Source organism: Lepidochelys kempii, chromosome 6, assembly GCF_965140265.1.
Source record: "Lepidochelys kempii isolate rLepKem1 chromosome 6, rLepKem1.hap2, whole genome shotgun sequence".
In the NCBI taxonomy this organism is placed as follows: Eukaryota; Metazoa; Chordata; order Testudines; family Cheloniidae; genus Lepidochelys; species Lepidochelys kempii.
In genome coordinates, this window is record NC_133261.1 from 41,157,541 (window position 1) to 41,173,258 (window position 15,718).

General features: G+C 39.3%; 1 protein-coding gene across 2 annotated transcripts in view; it reads right to left on the minus strand.

Moving 5' to 3' along the window:
• The window catches only part of KIAA1549L (KIAA1549 like), a 207,629-nt gene that overhangs the window by 62,142 nt on the left and 129,769 nt on the right, over positions 1-15,718 (minus strand). For both annotated transcript variants that reach the window (XM_073347698.1, XM_073347699.1), the window contains 4 exons: positions 14,580-14,731; positions 12,825-12,996; positions 9,866-10,029; positions 3,603-3,793 (listed from right to left, as the gene is read on the minus strand). In XM_073347698.1, coding sequence (XP_073203799.1) covers positions 3,603-3,793; positions 9,866-10,029; positions 12,825-12,996; positions 14,580-14,731 — 679 coding nt within the window. The remainder of the gene's footprint in view (positions 1-3,602; positions 3,794-9,865; positions 10,030-12,824; positions 12,997-14,579; positions 14,732-15,718) is intronic.

The window sequence follows — 15,718 nt, forward strand, 5'->3', positions numbered from 1 at the left end:
GGCATATGTCACTTGGGATGACCCAATATATATTTTGTCACAAACAGCCAATCACAGCCCAACTCTTCATTCAGCCTCCATGTACAACATGGAAGTGGGGTGGGGGCGAGATGTTGCAGCATATTGGGCAAGAACAAAGCTTTGGGCTATTTCAGCTCCTTCAGAACAGTAGGACAGTCACAGGTATGTGTCACTGGGGGTAACTTATTTTGTCATGTACAGCAGTCAAAACCCAGCTCCTTATTTGATTATTTAATTAAAGAACTAAGTAATTAGTAATTTGTTAACACATTCAATCACATTAATCTGATAAAGTTCAATCTTACATTAATGCATTTTTAAATAATTCTGGCCTTTGAATAAGGAACCGGGAATAAGGAACCCACTTCAGCCTTGCTTTTGACAGCCATAATTCACAAACACAAACAGACTCCTTTTCTCCCTCTGAACACCACCCTATCAAGCCAGTGCCACTTTTTCCTGACACTCCCAATGAAACATCATTTACATGACCATCTTCTTTGTCACTGTACGGATTGCTTAATGCCCTGAAGCTGCTACTGCAGCAACCATGGACATGGGTGCAAGGGTGCTGGAACAATTTGCACAGGGAGGTGCTGAGAGCCACTGAACCAAACTATAAACCCTGCATATGATGGAGACCACTTCAAGCCAGGGGGTGCTGCCGCACCCCCAGTACCCCTAATTTCAGCACCTATGCTGGGGTGGGGTCAGAAGTGTTGAGAAGGGGTATTCTCAGACAGCATTCTCCCTACAGAGGGCACAAGAATGCAGAATAAATCTGGGGCATTCTGACAATTTGGGTATCTGCCCTCACACACAATTCATAAATTGTGCAATTATGAACTCTCTGTATCTCTACGAAGCTGCAAACTTCATTTTGAAGGTGGGGGCTTGTTGCCTTCCCTATAGTCTCTGCTTTCAGGCTGGACCACGATTTCGAAGTGTAGTAATACAGCACTGACAACGGCTGATTGTTCAAGACCCACAGAGGCCTTACCTGTGGAGAACAAAAGTGTAACTGCATCCTAAGGAAAAACTGTTCTTTTCAGCTTCCCTCAACAGCGAGCTGGTGGATTTAGAGAGTGGAAATTCCCCAAGAAGCACATAGCATGTCTACACTACAGACCTCACTGCGACACAGCTGGGCTGCTGTAAGGTCTCCTGTGTAGCCGCAATATGCCAGCGGAAGAGAGCTCTCCTGCTGGCATAATTAAACCACCCCCCACGAGCGGCGCTAGGTATGTTGGCAGGAGAGTGTCTCCCACTGACATAGTGCTGTGCACACCGGCACTTCTGCCAGTGAAACTTTTGTCGGTCAGAGGGGTGTTTTTTTCACACCCCTGAACAACAAAAGTTTTACCGACAAAACTGCTAGTGTAGACATAGCCTAAGTAGGAGCTTTTAAAGAGGACTCATAGGGGGAAGACAGGAAGGAAACACACAGGAAGTTAGGACAGGAGAAGGTCTGAAGGAACCTTGCTGTCAGTGGGAAGGGGGTAGGATCCAGAGAAACAAATAAAGGGCAGCTGTCCTTGCAGGATCACTGCCACCACAGAGCTTCTAAGTGTTCCCCTTTTAAAAAAGAAACTCATGTTTATTAAGCTGAAATTTCAAAGTTTCTTTCAAAGTACAATTATGACAAAAAAGTGTCTGCTCTGATCAGATAACAGCCACTTCATGAAAATCTGATACAAGATGACCTTTCCAGGTTGTGAATTGGCCTGGAATGAAATTGCAAGTATCTCAGATGGTCATGTAATATTTTTCATTTTCACAAGTCAATAGGCAAGGGACACCATCATAGGACCTAACCACATCAGCCACACCATCAGGGACTCATTCACCTGCACATCTACCAATGTGATACTTTCCATTTGCCCAGAAAGGCATCACAACAGTACTGTACTATATGTTCAACCCACCTGACAGTGGGAACCGTCTTCCAGTGAATTCCTGAATCAGTAAAAGCTTACTGATCAGAATTGGTTTAGGAACGCAGAGATTTATTACAAAAGGATTTTGGAGAGACAGGGTGGGTGAGTGAATACCTTCGATTGGACCAACATCTGTTGCTGATAGAGACAAGCTTTGAGCTTACACAGAGCTCTGCTTCAAGAGGATTTTGCATATACCCAAAGCAATTAATGGATTTTTTTTCTATTAATGGGGAGAGTTAAACTCTGTGTGTGTGTTTACACAAGGGTGAGAGTCAGGAATCAAAGAGACTTGAAAAACATCTTTAAAGAACAGCTCCTGATGAGACTTATCTTTTAGGAGCATAGCACCAGCACCTAAAGCTGTTACAGTGATAATTTCCTGTGTGGCATTGTGTCAGAGAATTGGAGACTTTAAAAAGGACAAGTACCACTGAGTTCATCTGAACTGGATAACTTGACTCCTGTGCTCTTCAACAAACATAATGATCTGTACATAGCGTACCTAATACATCACTGACTTTAAAAGCCGGAAGGATTTTAGATGAGAAGAGCAAACTAATCCTAGGAACCAAGAAGGGCTTTTTAAACTAGTTTTTTCTGTTTCCTATGTATACTATCTCTGAGTAGCCTCCTCCTAGATAATCTATTATATAGGAGACAATTACCAAAGCGAACATGTTAACATACCTTTTTCTCTGTATGTAAAAGACAGAAACTTCTAAGTTTTCTAAGTCATGCTAAGTTTTCTAGGTGTTTCTGACAAAGCAAATCTGGTAGAGTGCATTGGCAAGTATAAAATAAGATGAATAAACTGAGATTTTCTTTCCTACAAAGCTTCTCTGCACAGACCAAATAACCTCCCTTTAAGCAAACAGTCTAAAAAGCAAGGATTTTATAACTCCAGTGAAACTGACATTAACTCTAGCCTTCATTCTCGCCGCTAAAATAACAGATCTATATTTACTCTATTCCCTTCAGTAGAAAATTTCAACATCAAAAATTCTCATGTTCTTCACTTGTAAAATGAATTTAAGTGACCCCACTCACTCACTGTGAAGGAATACGAGAAATATCTAATTTTACATAGTTTTTCAAGCACCCCAATCCATTGGATTGGAGCACTGGATACTCATTGTGTTGCTGTTGCATGTGCTCTGGACTCTGACATTTAATATTATTTAAGCGTTGTTTGGGGTTCTGTTCAGCCTTTAATAAAGGTATGGGAGCAGACCCTTAGGTGGTATAAATTGTCAGTGTAGCTATGCCAATTTACATGAACCGAGCATCTGTCCTATTGTCCATTTGCAAAATTCAGATCCAGGTTCAGATTGAGCCTTTCCAAACTTCAGATCCAGGGTTTTGGTTCTGACCCATCACTAGCTAATATGTTGTAACATTTTCCACTCATCTCTTTAACTAGTTACACATATGAAAATGTCTGCTAAAGCCTCACTTCATATTATCCTACTTTCTTTAGCAATCTCACACATATGGTGAAAAACATCATCATATGCCAGGCACTTTTCCTGAGGAACCAGATGCTGCGGGCACTGCATGGGTGCCAACCTCACTGTTGTTTCATTAACAGCCAGCAGCATCCAGCCCATTCCTGCCTTCAGCTGAAGTCTGTTCAGTGCATACCTTTTTCTTGTTTCATTGGACTTGGCAGTTTTAGTGGTGCTCCCATCCTGAGCAATTTCTCTCTCCTGGGAGGCAGGAGCATCTCTAGCTGGCAGTGGTAGTACTACAGTCTCCTGAGTCACAGGTAAAACCTCATCTTCAGCTCCCTGCTGACCTAAATGCTGTTTGGCATAGTCAAAACCTTGTACTGGCTGCAGAGAAGGAAAAAACAAAACTGTGGGATTCCAACATGCATTATATGTTCAGACAATATCTTTTGCTGTTACCTATTAGCATGCTGCATCACTGCCAATTATCTATATTATGGTTATGGTTGCAACTTTTAACTGTAGCACATACCCTTAATTATATGCGCTACAGTTAAAAGTTGCAACCATAACCGTAATTTAGATAATTGGCAGTGAAGCAGCATGCTAATCAGACTTTTATTCAATGTGTTTTAAACCATTAATGGATATTAAATTGTCCTTGTTTTGAGTAAGATAATTGAGAAGTCAGAACTGAATGTAAAAAAAGAAAGAGGAAAAGAGGGACAAAGATAACAGAGGTTTCATATCCATTATAGATTGAATTAAGTTACCAAAATAAAGATGTCATTTTTTCTTGGATACATGTGGTTGACACAATGCTATAAACATATATAAAGCACATTGAATGAGGAGATGATGGTGGTGCTTTTTTTGTTCCCAGAGCAATTCAATTTTGCCCTCACTGTACCCCTAAAACATGCCCAGTAACATTCCAGTAAATAACACGTCAAAATTATAAGCCTAGTGCTTGAAAAGGCTCCTTCAGGCTCTTCTGACATTACTGAACATTTGAGTTACTCTGGAAAAATAGCCATCCAGATTTGAACTTTACAGTTGGGCCAAAATAGTGAGTTATCCACAGTATCTTCTGCTTTGTATAAACATTTGTTCCACTTCTGTCCCTTCATGACAATAGTCAGAGACATATTTTGTGGGTATCTGAGTCTGAAAATTTTGCCATCTCTAAGAAAAGATCACTTTCATTCTGTTGAAAGTGGCTTGTCACATTTTCAGTCTCCTACTTAACACTAATGCTGATTTTTAAAGATGCATTGACAGTGATATTCATCTGATAAGCAGCTCCAGCAGACGTGCACTAAGCAGATACTAAATGGACTAGCATTGATTTGGACCAACAAAGCCTTAGCACATTATAGCAGTGAAGCTTACACCATATCAGAAATGCTGGCCCCATTAACAACCATTACTCGCAAAGGACAATGCTATCTGCCCCGTTGGGAGCTTTATATCTTCCCAATACTCTGAAGGGAAAGTACCAAAAAAGATGCCATTAGATCAACTTCAAGGGGAGAGGGAATAAAAAAAGGGCAAGAAAGTCATATGAAGGACAGCTAGGGAGAAATACCATAAGCCATCCTAGACGCTAATAAAATGAGTAAAATTAATGGTTTAAAGTATTCATTATATATGTTAATTGTGAGCAGAGAGCATCCTAGTTATTTCTGTAAAAGGGGTATTAAAACAGAAAACCTGTTACCAGACTGGTTAACAGACATTACCATCCCCCCTCTAAAAATGGATCAATATGTTACAAAGTATACTTCAGTCTTAAAAAAAAAAAAAAGGCAAGAATCAGCAAACAAATATTTTGACATAACTCAAGAGTGGTGTAACCATGATCTGATTCCAACAATGCTATATCTAATCATTTTCAGTTTTTACTTACCCCTCTCCCCCAATGACAAAACTTTGTTAAAGGAGGAGCTGGAGAAAACATTCTCATTAGCTGACCTACTGTACTAAACAACAACATTTGATCTTGGAACTCTGCTCTGTAAAAGCCCCCATGAGCAGGGGGCTTTAGCATCCCAAACTAAATTGGCAAGACTAAGATCTGTTATCATGATTTACTCTGCACTGCAAGGAAAAAGATATCATCTGGCAAGATTTCTGAGAAAGATTTAATGAGTGGGATTTGAGTAAGGCTGTTGAAATGATATTTGAACACAACTGCTCAAGTAATTTCTTACATTGGCTGGATGAGACTAGAACAGATGGTATGGGTTGCTGCTGACATTTGTTTCTTTGGAATTAGAGCTGTCTGGAAAATGGAAATCTCTTCCTGTGAAAAATTTTCACATTTTTGAATATTTTTATACTGAATCAGTACAAAAATAATTTAAAATTTGAAAATTTTTCCACAGGAAAGAATTTTCAGAAAGATTCCATTTGGGGAGAACTGAAACCAAATTTTTCAGCTTGCCCACTACCCACCTGAAGGCTCTTGTAAATTTCACTTTCTCCTGCTGGAGGCTGAGTGTCTAGACTATGCCTTCCCCCTAGCCCAGCTGCAGCTCCCCAGATGCATGTACATAAGTCATCATTTCAATTTTCCCAGTGAAAAAAAATCAGTGTTTATAGCACAACTGAAGTCTTCTCATAGAAAAATTTGATTTTGTAAAAAGGACACTTTTGGTCAGAAAATCATTGTTGGAAGATTCCTGGCCAGCTCTATTTGGAATGGTGATGTAAAAGCTGATAAATACCAGAATGACCATGTATACTCTGCGTCAGGCGATTTTTTTCCCCCTTGTATGCTCTCTACAAATGAACGGTGGCTCTCTCTCAGGGCCTGCAGTATTTATTTTTGCTTGAGGGACTTAGACTGTGGATGTTATCTATATTTATCTAAGAGCTTATTCATCCTTTAAAAAAATAAAGAGGGGGAAAAAAAGGTGACAGACTATACAATAAGATTATGGCTTTCAAAGGCATGCTATGAATTAGAACTGAAGAGACGCAGAAAAAGAAGTTAATATCTGCCCAAAAAATCCCCCATATACAAATGTAGCATTTAAAGACTATTTAAAAAATTCCCATCCATTCATTTACTCACTGCTCCAAAAGTTTCACATTCCTCAGTTTATACTCTTTATTTTGGAACTAATACTTTATCTGAAACAAATGGTAATGGTGCCTTTTCCCTGAAGCTCAGCACACACATTGCCAGCTATTAAATCAATCTAGACTGGCAACAGGATTTAACACAACTCCAAAGAAGGCTGCTATAAACTACACTGTTTATGAGCAGCTAATCTTTTCTAACTTCATTTATTTATTCATCCTTCAATAAGTTACAATAAGGGTGGTTCCTATATTACCATGCTGAAGCAGGAATCCTGCTTTTACAGCAAATACCGGTGTAACAGGCTGTCTGTCTGACAAATGTCTCCTCATGGCGGGGGGGTGGGGGAAGACAACACTCTGCAGGCAAACTGCCACACTTTCCCTCTCATTGGATTCCTCAATAGCTCACACAGTCATGTTATTTTAAAGCATTCCCCTTACAAAGGGGATCCAGTGTATTCAGTCCATACACACATGAATATTCCATGCCAGCTGGCCATTGGTTCCACAGTTCAAACAAACTGTTTTCTCCCCTTGCTTCCTGGAGCTCGGTTATAATCCCAATGGTCTTGCTCTCTGTGAACCAAGAGTCCTCAGGCCTCCTTCCCACAGCTGGGTTCAGTTCAGTCTCCCTCACTCCCTGCAAGAACCAGTCTTGCTTCCATCAGCTGCTTCCTCAAACCAGCTACAGCTTCCCAGACTTCTGTCCTACCAGGGCCTCTCAGCACCCTAACCTGAGCGTTACCAGCTCTCACTTGAGCTCCCTCAGCCCTCTCCTTTATATAAGGCCTGACTAAAGATCATGTGACCAGTGAGTCAGATGACTCATTCTTGCCTCCTGAAGAGGTGAATTTAGCTTGTCATAGGTGGACAGATTACTATCTCCCCTTAAAGTGCCAACCACCCAGTGACACCTAGCCTATAGAATGATATTTAAATGGTAAAGGTTTTATTACCCTTCCACCCTTTGTTCACTAATTTAATTCCATTCACACAGGAAGGATTCTGTGAAATGATGTAATAGGCAGCTCTATCTGAAGAACTGCAGTGCCCCCGTTAACAGTAGGAATAGGACTGCAGCAATGAATAGGCAGCTCCACTCTGCTAGTTTTCTTTGACATAAGGCTTCTGAAATCAGATCACATAAAACTGCACCACTAAAAAACAAAATAAGATGAATACGAAGGAGGGTTCTCCTCACAGAATTTTAATTTCTTTTATTTTAACGCAGAACAGCCAAAAAGTACCAGAAACCCTGACTCTGATAAACAGATTTCAAACACAAAATATACAGAAGTGAGTTTTCAAAACTGCTTCTTAAACTGGAAATATCTACTGCAACTCCATTTTTTTAACAGATTTTGGCCTGGAAGATTTGCAATAATCAAGTGGTTTCAAGCACTTTTGTAATGAAATTGTACATGTTTACTTTAAAATATTCTATACATGTTACATCAATCATTTATGATTCTGTAGTAATTATAGCACTGGTACTTATTGTTATGCCTAATAGACTCAAACTCTAAGTAGGTTAAGATGAAAATATATTGTTCTTCTTGAGATATTCTTATTTCATTATCTTCCAAAAAATATATTTCTCAGACCATTTTAAGCAGAAACATCAACATCAGAGATGGGAAAGACCTATTTAACCATCCAGTCCATCTCCCTGCCAGTGCAGAATTGTTACCTCTATCATCTGTTCAATCTACACCTTCCAACTGGAGCTGATGGAAATGTTTGTGACAAAAGAGTTTTCCATCAGAAAATTTTTTCAAGAACGTGTCATTTAGATAAAATATCCTTTGGAAAAAAATCAAAATGAAGCACTTTGATAAGGTTGAAACATTCTATTTTGACCTTATCAAAACGCTCAGAAAGCAAGCAGAGTTTTTATGATTTCAGTCCCCTACCTGCGAAAAGAGGGAAGCCAACAGGGAGAGTGAAGGGATAGTGATGTGCACACATGCTCATTAGCCTAAAAACACCTCACCCAGTCCTGGCTTTGGTGGGTTGCCTAGCCTAGAAGCTGAGATTTTAGTAATGTTGGGTAAGTTGGCAGCTTTTTTCACTATGGGGAGATATAGTGCTTTAAAACAGAATATGTGATTTTCTAGAGGGAGATTCAAATGGGGGACTTATCTGTCAGTGCCCCTATAATTTACATGGCTCATTAAGTAAAGGGGAAGTATAATTTCCTTAATTCACTGTAATCTATATTTGCAAGTAAAAGAAAAGAGTGGTGGTGAGGGAAATGGTTGGCATTTCTGCATTACTAATTGGCTGGAACAGTTCTAATTTAGTACTAGATTCTCAGCTTCTGTCAAAGCAAAGAACTTTAACTATTGAACTCTGATTAGTGCTAAAGGGAACTGCTTAGCAGAAATTCTGTGCATAGAATTGAGAACATCTCTGTCACAGGGCAGGGCTTCTCCCCAACTTCTAAACTCACTGCCAGGCCCAGTCTCTTTTAAGAAGGTTTATTCTCTTAACAGAGGCAGGTAAACAAAGTGAAAACACTTTATGTCACTCCTTTCTCTGCACAGGAAATAGACACCCATGTCTGGCCCATGCCAGCCAACCCGGGCTTGTGGGACTTGGTCTGTGTCATTGTTACACAGACTTCCCAGCTCAGGTTAGGGCCTGGGCTCTAGAACCCTACAACATGGGAGGGTTCCAGGGCTCTGCACAGGAGTTCACTCTGCTCCACTCCACTCCACCATGGCTTGGCTTGGCTTGGCTTCCCTAGGCATAGCCTCTCCCAATCACTCTATCTTCCATCTCCCATTTTCTGCCCTATGGCAGTCCAAGGGTAGCCCAGCCCCCTTTATTGGCTAGATTGGGCTCACCCCTTCTTCCACAGGTAGGTGGGCTCAGTTCTACTGGCAGGGACCAGCTACACTGTGACAACCTACCTTAGAAACAGATCAAGATTTGATTTTCCATTTTTATCTTTTGCTCCCCAATTGACAGAAGAGACAAATGCCATGGGTGAAGCATGCTTAGTCCTGTGGGAGGGAACAACCATCTTCTGTATGATTAGACAGAAGTCGTTATGGGGTCCAAGGAGAGTCCTATGGACTCCAGCCCTTCTAGGGTGGAAGGGTGATTGCTTTGGCAGAAGGTCTCAAGTGGGGGGCATAAGCACAAAGCCAGGAGAAACTGAGGCATAGATCTTTCATTTCACTCCAGGAAAAAGCAAACAGGTTCTGTAACAGCTGAGAAAGTCCTAGCCTGAGTGTACTGACCAGTTAAACTCTCAAATGTCCTTTAAATATGTTTAGGAAGGGATTTGAAGAATGAACACTCTGGAAAAATTAACGAATGTGCTGAGACTAGACATCTCCTGATTGAACAGACACTTACTTTAGCTCTCTGAGGCAGGTTCATCATGGGGTCTGGTTTGAAATCATTCTTGTTCTTCCTGCACAGAACTGCTGTGATGATGATGATGATAACCGTAACCACAGCAATGGGAGCCAGTACTGCTGCAATGATCCACAGGTTGTTTGGTGGGTTTTTCACCACAGCTGCAAAAAATCGCAAGCGAGAGAGAGTCAGTGCTCCACCATCAGTTGCTATGTAAAAGCAACAGAAGAACTAGCTGGGCACTTCCTTAAATGGTCTTCACATAACAATTAGTACAAAAGATTTACTTATTCATTTATTTCAAGTTGGATGAGATCTCACTCAAATGGCTCTTTCACAATATAAGTAAAATAACGTTGAATGAAACAAGCCATCAGTGTTTTCCTAAAATAAAACGCCAGCAGAGCTTGGACTCAGATAGTTTCTGTGTGAAAAATATGCACACTGTACCCAGTCCTGCTCCTACAGAAGACATTGGTGCAGACTCACAGCTGCTATAAATTTGCATAGCTCCTTTGAAGCCAATGAACTTAAGACAACTCACACCAGCTAAGGATCTGGTTCATTGAGCATTTTGCCATCGACATCAGCAGAATGGTCCCTTTGTAGGGCTGCTGTTGTGCTATAGCTTTTTTGGCGGTCACGGGATGGGTGTCGCAAAGAGGACAAAATGTGGCACTTGGGGTGGGGGTAAATATAGGGGCTGGGAAAAATCATTTTCAGAAATATTGATAATTGCACTGGAATACGAATTATTTCCATGTATTACCATAGTGCCTAGGACAAACCCCACTATGCTTGATGCTGTACATCACAGCACTAATGCATATCTCACCTTGTATTACTTGTTAGAACATCTTTACCTAGAGGGCACGCTAAGATTTTAGATTCCATTTTATTTGAGTAAATTGCCCCTTACATCTCTCAGCATATACATCTAATTAGTGTATATATTAAATATCCTGCTGTGAAATAAATGCAGAGTTTTCTCATTTCATTTCTTTTTGCAAATGCTTATGCTAATCACCACATTTTGTTTCTTAATTTTGTTTGACTATTAAATGATTAGGCTTAACCTGTATTCTGTATTTATTTTCCTATCTTACTGGCTCCTAACATGGAAAAGGCGATTATGAAAATACTAATGTGACATTTCTAACAGTCTTACTCCACTTTCTATTTGACTTAACAGACTATACCAAAGACCAGATTCTGCGAAGTGACGCATGCCCTCAACTGCCACTGACTCCACTAGCTGTCAAAGGCACTTTGCACCTGGTAGCACAAAGCCCTAAATGTATAGCATCTGGCTACCAGTAATTACCATAGTACAACTAGCTAAAAGCCTGTCCGGGGCTTGATCCTGTCATCCTTGGACACTCAGACCTCCTTGGAAATCAGTTGTAATTTTGATGTGCTGGAATAACACAATCGGGTGTTCAGTGGCATATTTTTGCACAGAATCTAAACTGGAATAATATGTTTCACTAGATCTCAAAAGAGGCAGTGTAGACTCTGAATTTTAATCAACAGTGTCCCTCTTAATAAGCAATGTTCACCACTTAATGACCTTAGGTCATTAAATTAATATCTCACTATGGGCTATTTTTTGGTTTGGGGTGTTTTAAACAAAGGCTTCAGTCCAAATTTTACCTAACATCCACTTTAATAACCAACTACCCCTGTAAGCAGCAAGCAATTGTAGAAGAGGTTTATATTATGAGCACTGGAAAATGTGCTGTTCTTCCAGAAGAGTGTAGCGAGAATGGGATGATCTTGTGCTTCATACAAAGGACTGAGACTCAAGAGATCTGGGTAAGTCACTTGTGACCTGATTCAATGCCCAATCAACAGGAGTCTTTCCACTGACTTCAATGGGCTTTGGCTCAGTTCCCTAATCTCTCTGTCTCAGTCCCTTGGTCTGTCCTGTCTACTCAGATTGTAAACTCTTTAGGGCAGGGATTCTCTTTCGCCATGTATCAGTGCAGCATCTATCACACTGGGACTCATCCAGGCACTACTGTAAACAAATAAAAATGCATCAGAACGAAAAATGTGTAAAATATCTTTCTTGTAATTACAAGGAAATACTTGTACTATGTCCAAAATGAGGCAATGGGAATATTTTATTTTACTAGCAAGGTACTGGGATGCTTTGTCTCCTCCATTCAAATAATCAAATCTGAGAGTCTTAGCTATCCAAGTTCATAATTTCATTTAATGATGCTCTGTAAACTCTTGACTTCACCTTGTACGGAACCAGAATACGTACACCTACAGATGAGCAAGGCCTCCTTATAACACCATGCAAGTACAAGGTCAGGTCAGCTCAAATCTTGCAAATGCAATATAGTCACTCAAACATCCATTTCAAGAGCATAAAAGCATGTACAGAGGATAAGAGGACAGTATGTTTTTCTAATTTACATCCATTTTAGCAGGAAAGGCACTTTGAAGCATTTTTATGAGAAACAATGTAATTTAGAATTTGAGGGAACGTAATTTATGCAAACAGGGGTCAAAAATCTCTGTTGTCTGAAGAACAACAAAGACTGAAAATCAATAATACAGTGTGATCAAATCTAGGACCAAACACAGAATGTACTGTACTCACTGGAATTGATATTGCACCTTTTAAGCCATTTTTCTGACTTCATCTCATGCTTATAGCCAATAGTTTAATCATTTGTCAAAACCATTTCTCCTTTTTCTATCAATGTTCTTTGTAGCTTCTCTAATGTCAGTCCTTCATCCAAACAGATGGAATTACTACACTTTCATATGCAGGAAGTGCCACCTGACTGAAGATTTTACTAAAACAAGTTCATTTGAAATTATAGAGTGTGGTTAATGAGCATGTCCCGTAATGAATGTTGCATTTTGAATATTCGTTCTGAGAAATGACAATAAATGTGATTAAAACTGGGGATTGAAAACTTAAGAAAAGAATTCTTACGATCAGCTTGTACTTGGATGACATAACCTAACGTCAAGGCCATCCTTTGAGAATCAACAGTACTCAACATTTTGGCAGCTGCAGTTCCCAGCAGAGGTTTCCCGTTGTATAATGTATAATAAGTCAGTTCAGCAGGCTCCTTGGGTCCTGGAATACGCTGCATTTTTACCATCTTATTATAAAAGGAGAGAGAAAGAGACAGACGCGATGTTTATATTGTACCATCACTTAGATCCTGATCCTGCACAGAGCCACCTCCAGGCAGACCTCTGCATCTGTCAAGAACTCCACTGAAGTTAATGGGATGCCACACAAGTAAAAGCTCAATGCAAAACTTCTCACAGAATTTCAGGGCCTTACATTGTTTCATAGTATTGCTTTGTTTACCCAGCATACAGCAGTCCTTCCTGACAACCTTTATAAGGATCTTTTAAAAATATTTATCATTTGAAATCCCTAGATGAGAAAACAGAGGCAATGAAAAAATATAAGTAAAATAGCAAACAAAATGTCAACTCTTTTTGGGGTCTCTACAGTGTAGCCCTGGTGTCAGCTTGCTTCTGCACCATGAAAAAGCAATTAAACTGAGAGAAATTTAAATGTGCTTTTATTTAAAATTACACTTCGCTGGTATTCTGTGGGTAACAAATCCTTGCACCCACTACCCACAAGCAAACAAAAAGACTCTTTTGGTTTTGTTCTGTCATATTGGTAGAGGTTTGAAAGTGCACCTCTTTATTTTTCCTGTGGTAAGTGGAGTTGTACTAATTATTTATAATCACATGAAAAAGAAAGGGATTTTTCTTTTTTGCATTTTGTTATAGACTCAATGTTTTCATGTAACATTTTTCTAAGATTCATGATTATATCAAATAAAAATGCCCTCCCTTTTAATTGTTTCATATTGAGAACACAGAGAATTGTGGGGAAGATGTTTGCAATGCAAATACTAGAAAATAGTCCTTTTTTAAAATATTTCACAGTAAATGAAGTTTGGAGAAAGGTGCAGAGAACTGACAACTTAGCTTGTGAAATTTTGCAAGCAGAAAATTTTGAATTACATGAAAGTAGGGCAGCCGGCTAACTCTGGTGTAGAAACAAAATAAGCTCTGGTGGAAAACACTGACTGGGAATTGAAAGCTCACCAAAGAAAAGACAAAGGTCATTTCACAATGCAGTATTCTGTCTGAATCAATCGTAAAATGTTCAGGTTTCAGACCCTCATTTCAGAATGTGATCTGTGTCCCTGCACAGAACAAGGCCATATTAAAAAATAAATAAAATTTAATTTTAAAAAAATCCCTGATTGCTTTGCACAGGATCTCATCACAATGCAGAAATCAGATACAACTTTTACTTATTGTGTCAGCCATATGAAAGAAGACCTATAGAAATTCTCTTCACTCTTGAGAATATAGCAAAGCTCTTACTGAAGTTAATTTCACTACTAGATTCTTTCTACTAAATTTTGCATGCTACATAAACATATATAGTAAGCAGAGAGCAAAATATTTCCTACTGCAGAGCAACCACTGTCTATTTCCAAAGAGAAAAGAAACATGAAAACGTGCCTGACTTTGGAAACAGAAACTCCTTTGAGTGACCTGCACAACTCTCACGCTGGTTTGGTATTCATGAATAAGAATGTCCAAACTCATTCCAATTAACTATTTTGCACAGCAATCCATGCAGTATCTATGCACTCATAGCCTTTTAGAAATAGTATCTGGATACAACTTGTATCCTATTGATCACCTGCACAGTGTAGCTGCCCACTGTAGTAGCACGTTTAAATCGCCTTCCTTGTTGATGGGACATCACGAACAGTGGGGCCAGCCGCTGCTCCATTAGTCTTGCAAAGCTTTGGTTGTTAAGTCCCAGTAACGTAATGTCGACCCCTTGTATAACTGTGGCAATGGAGAAAATCTCATATCAGCATGGATGGATTAAATAATACATGGCTGCAACTGTATGTGATAAAGATGTACAAGCTAGTTTAGAAGATAAACAACTAGATAACAAATTTACACACTCTAAATAATTTCCATTGTGGGTATAACATGACTTTCTGTTTCCAGCCACTATACAGTTTTTCTCAGATAATTTATCAGCTACATTTCTACACACAGAGAATAAAATCCTCCAACAGTTGTTCTCAGCTTTTCGGTTTACCAATAGGTCTTTGAGTATCTCTACATCTACACCAAGCTTCAGTGCAAAATAAAAGCAAACCCTTAAATGAAAAACATAAGAACAGACAAGCCTCAAGAAGGTTATCAAAGGACAATTATATGCATTTGTCAAGTAAGGGGACAGTTTTTCATCCAAGGGTCTGTAAATCTGAAATTGAAATTCTACAGGATTCAGTTTGACAAAACATTCTGTGTTCTAGGGCATTGAATGATTTGTGAATACACATTTGATTTAATAAAGTCCAATAAATTGTAAAGCATATACAGTATACTTTACACAATTCATACATGTTCACTGTATTTTTGAAGTCATTTCAAAACTTTAAAGGGCTTACCCTTGCAGTTGGAGTTATATTTTAAAAAACTAGAATATCTGTAGTATCCCACTGAAGCCAATAGGAGTTTTGTGTCTGCAAGAACTGGAGCATCAGGCTCATTGAATCTGATCCAAAGCCCTCTAAGGTCAGTGGGAGTCTTTCCACTGATTTCAATGGGCTTTGGATCAGGGCCGTGATGAATTGCAATAATCTTTTACATAAGGGTAAGTCTTCATCTCAAAAACATCACAACATAACACAAATAAGCAGAACAAGGATACCAAATCACAGGAGATATACAATAGAATTTGATCCATTTCATGTAAGGTTTCATTTTATTTTCACTTTTGAATTAATAGTAAGGATTCCAAGTACTGACACAATG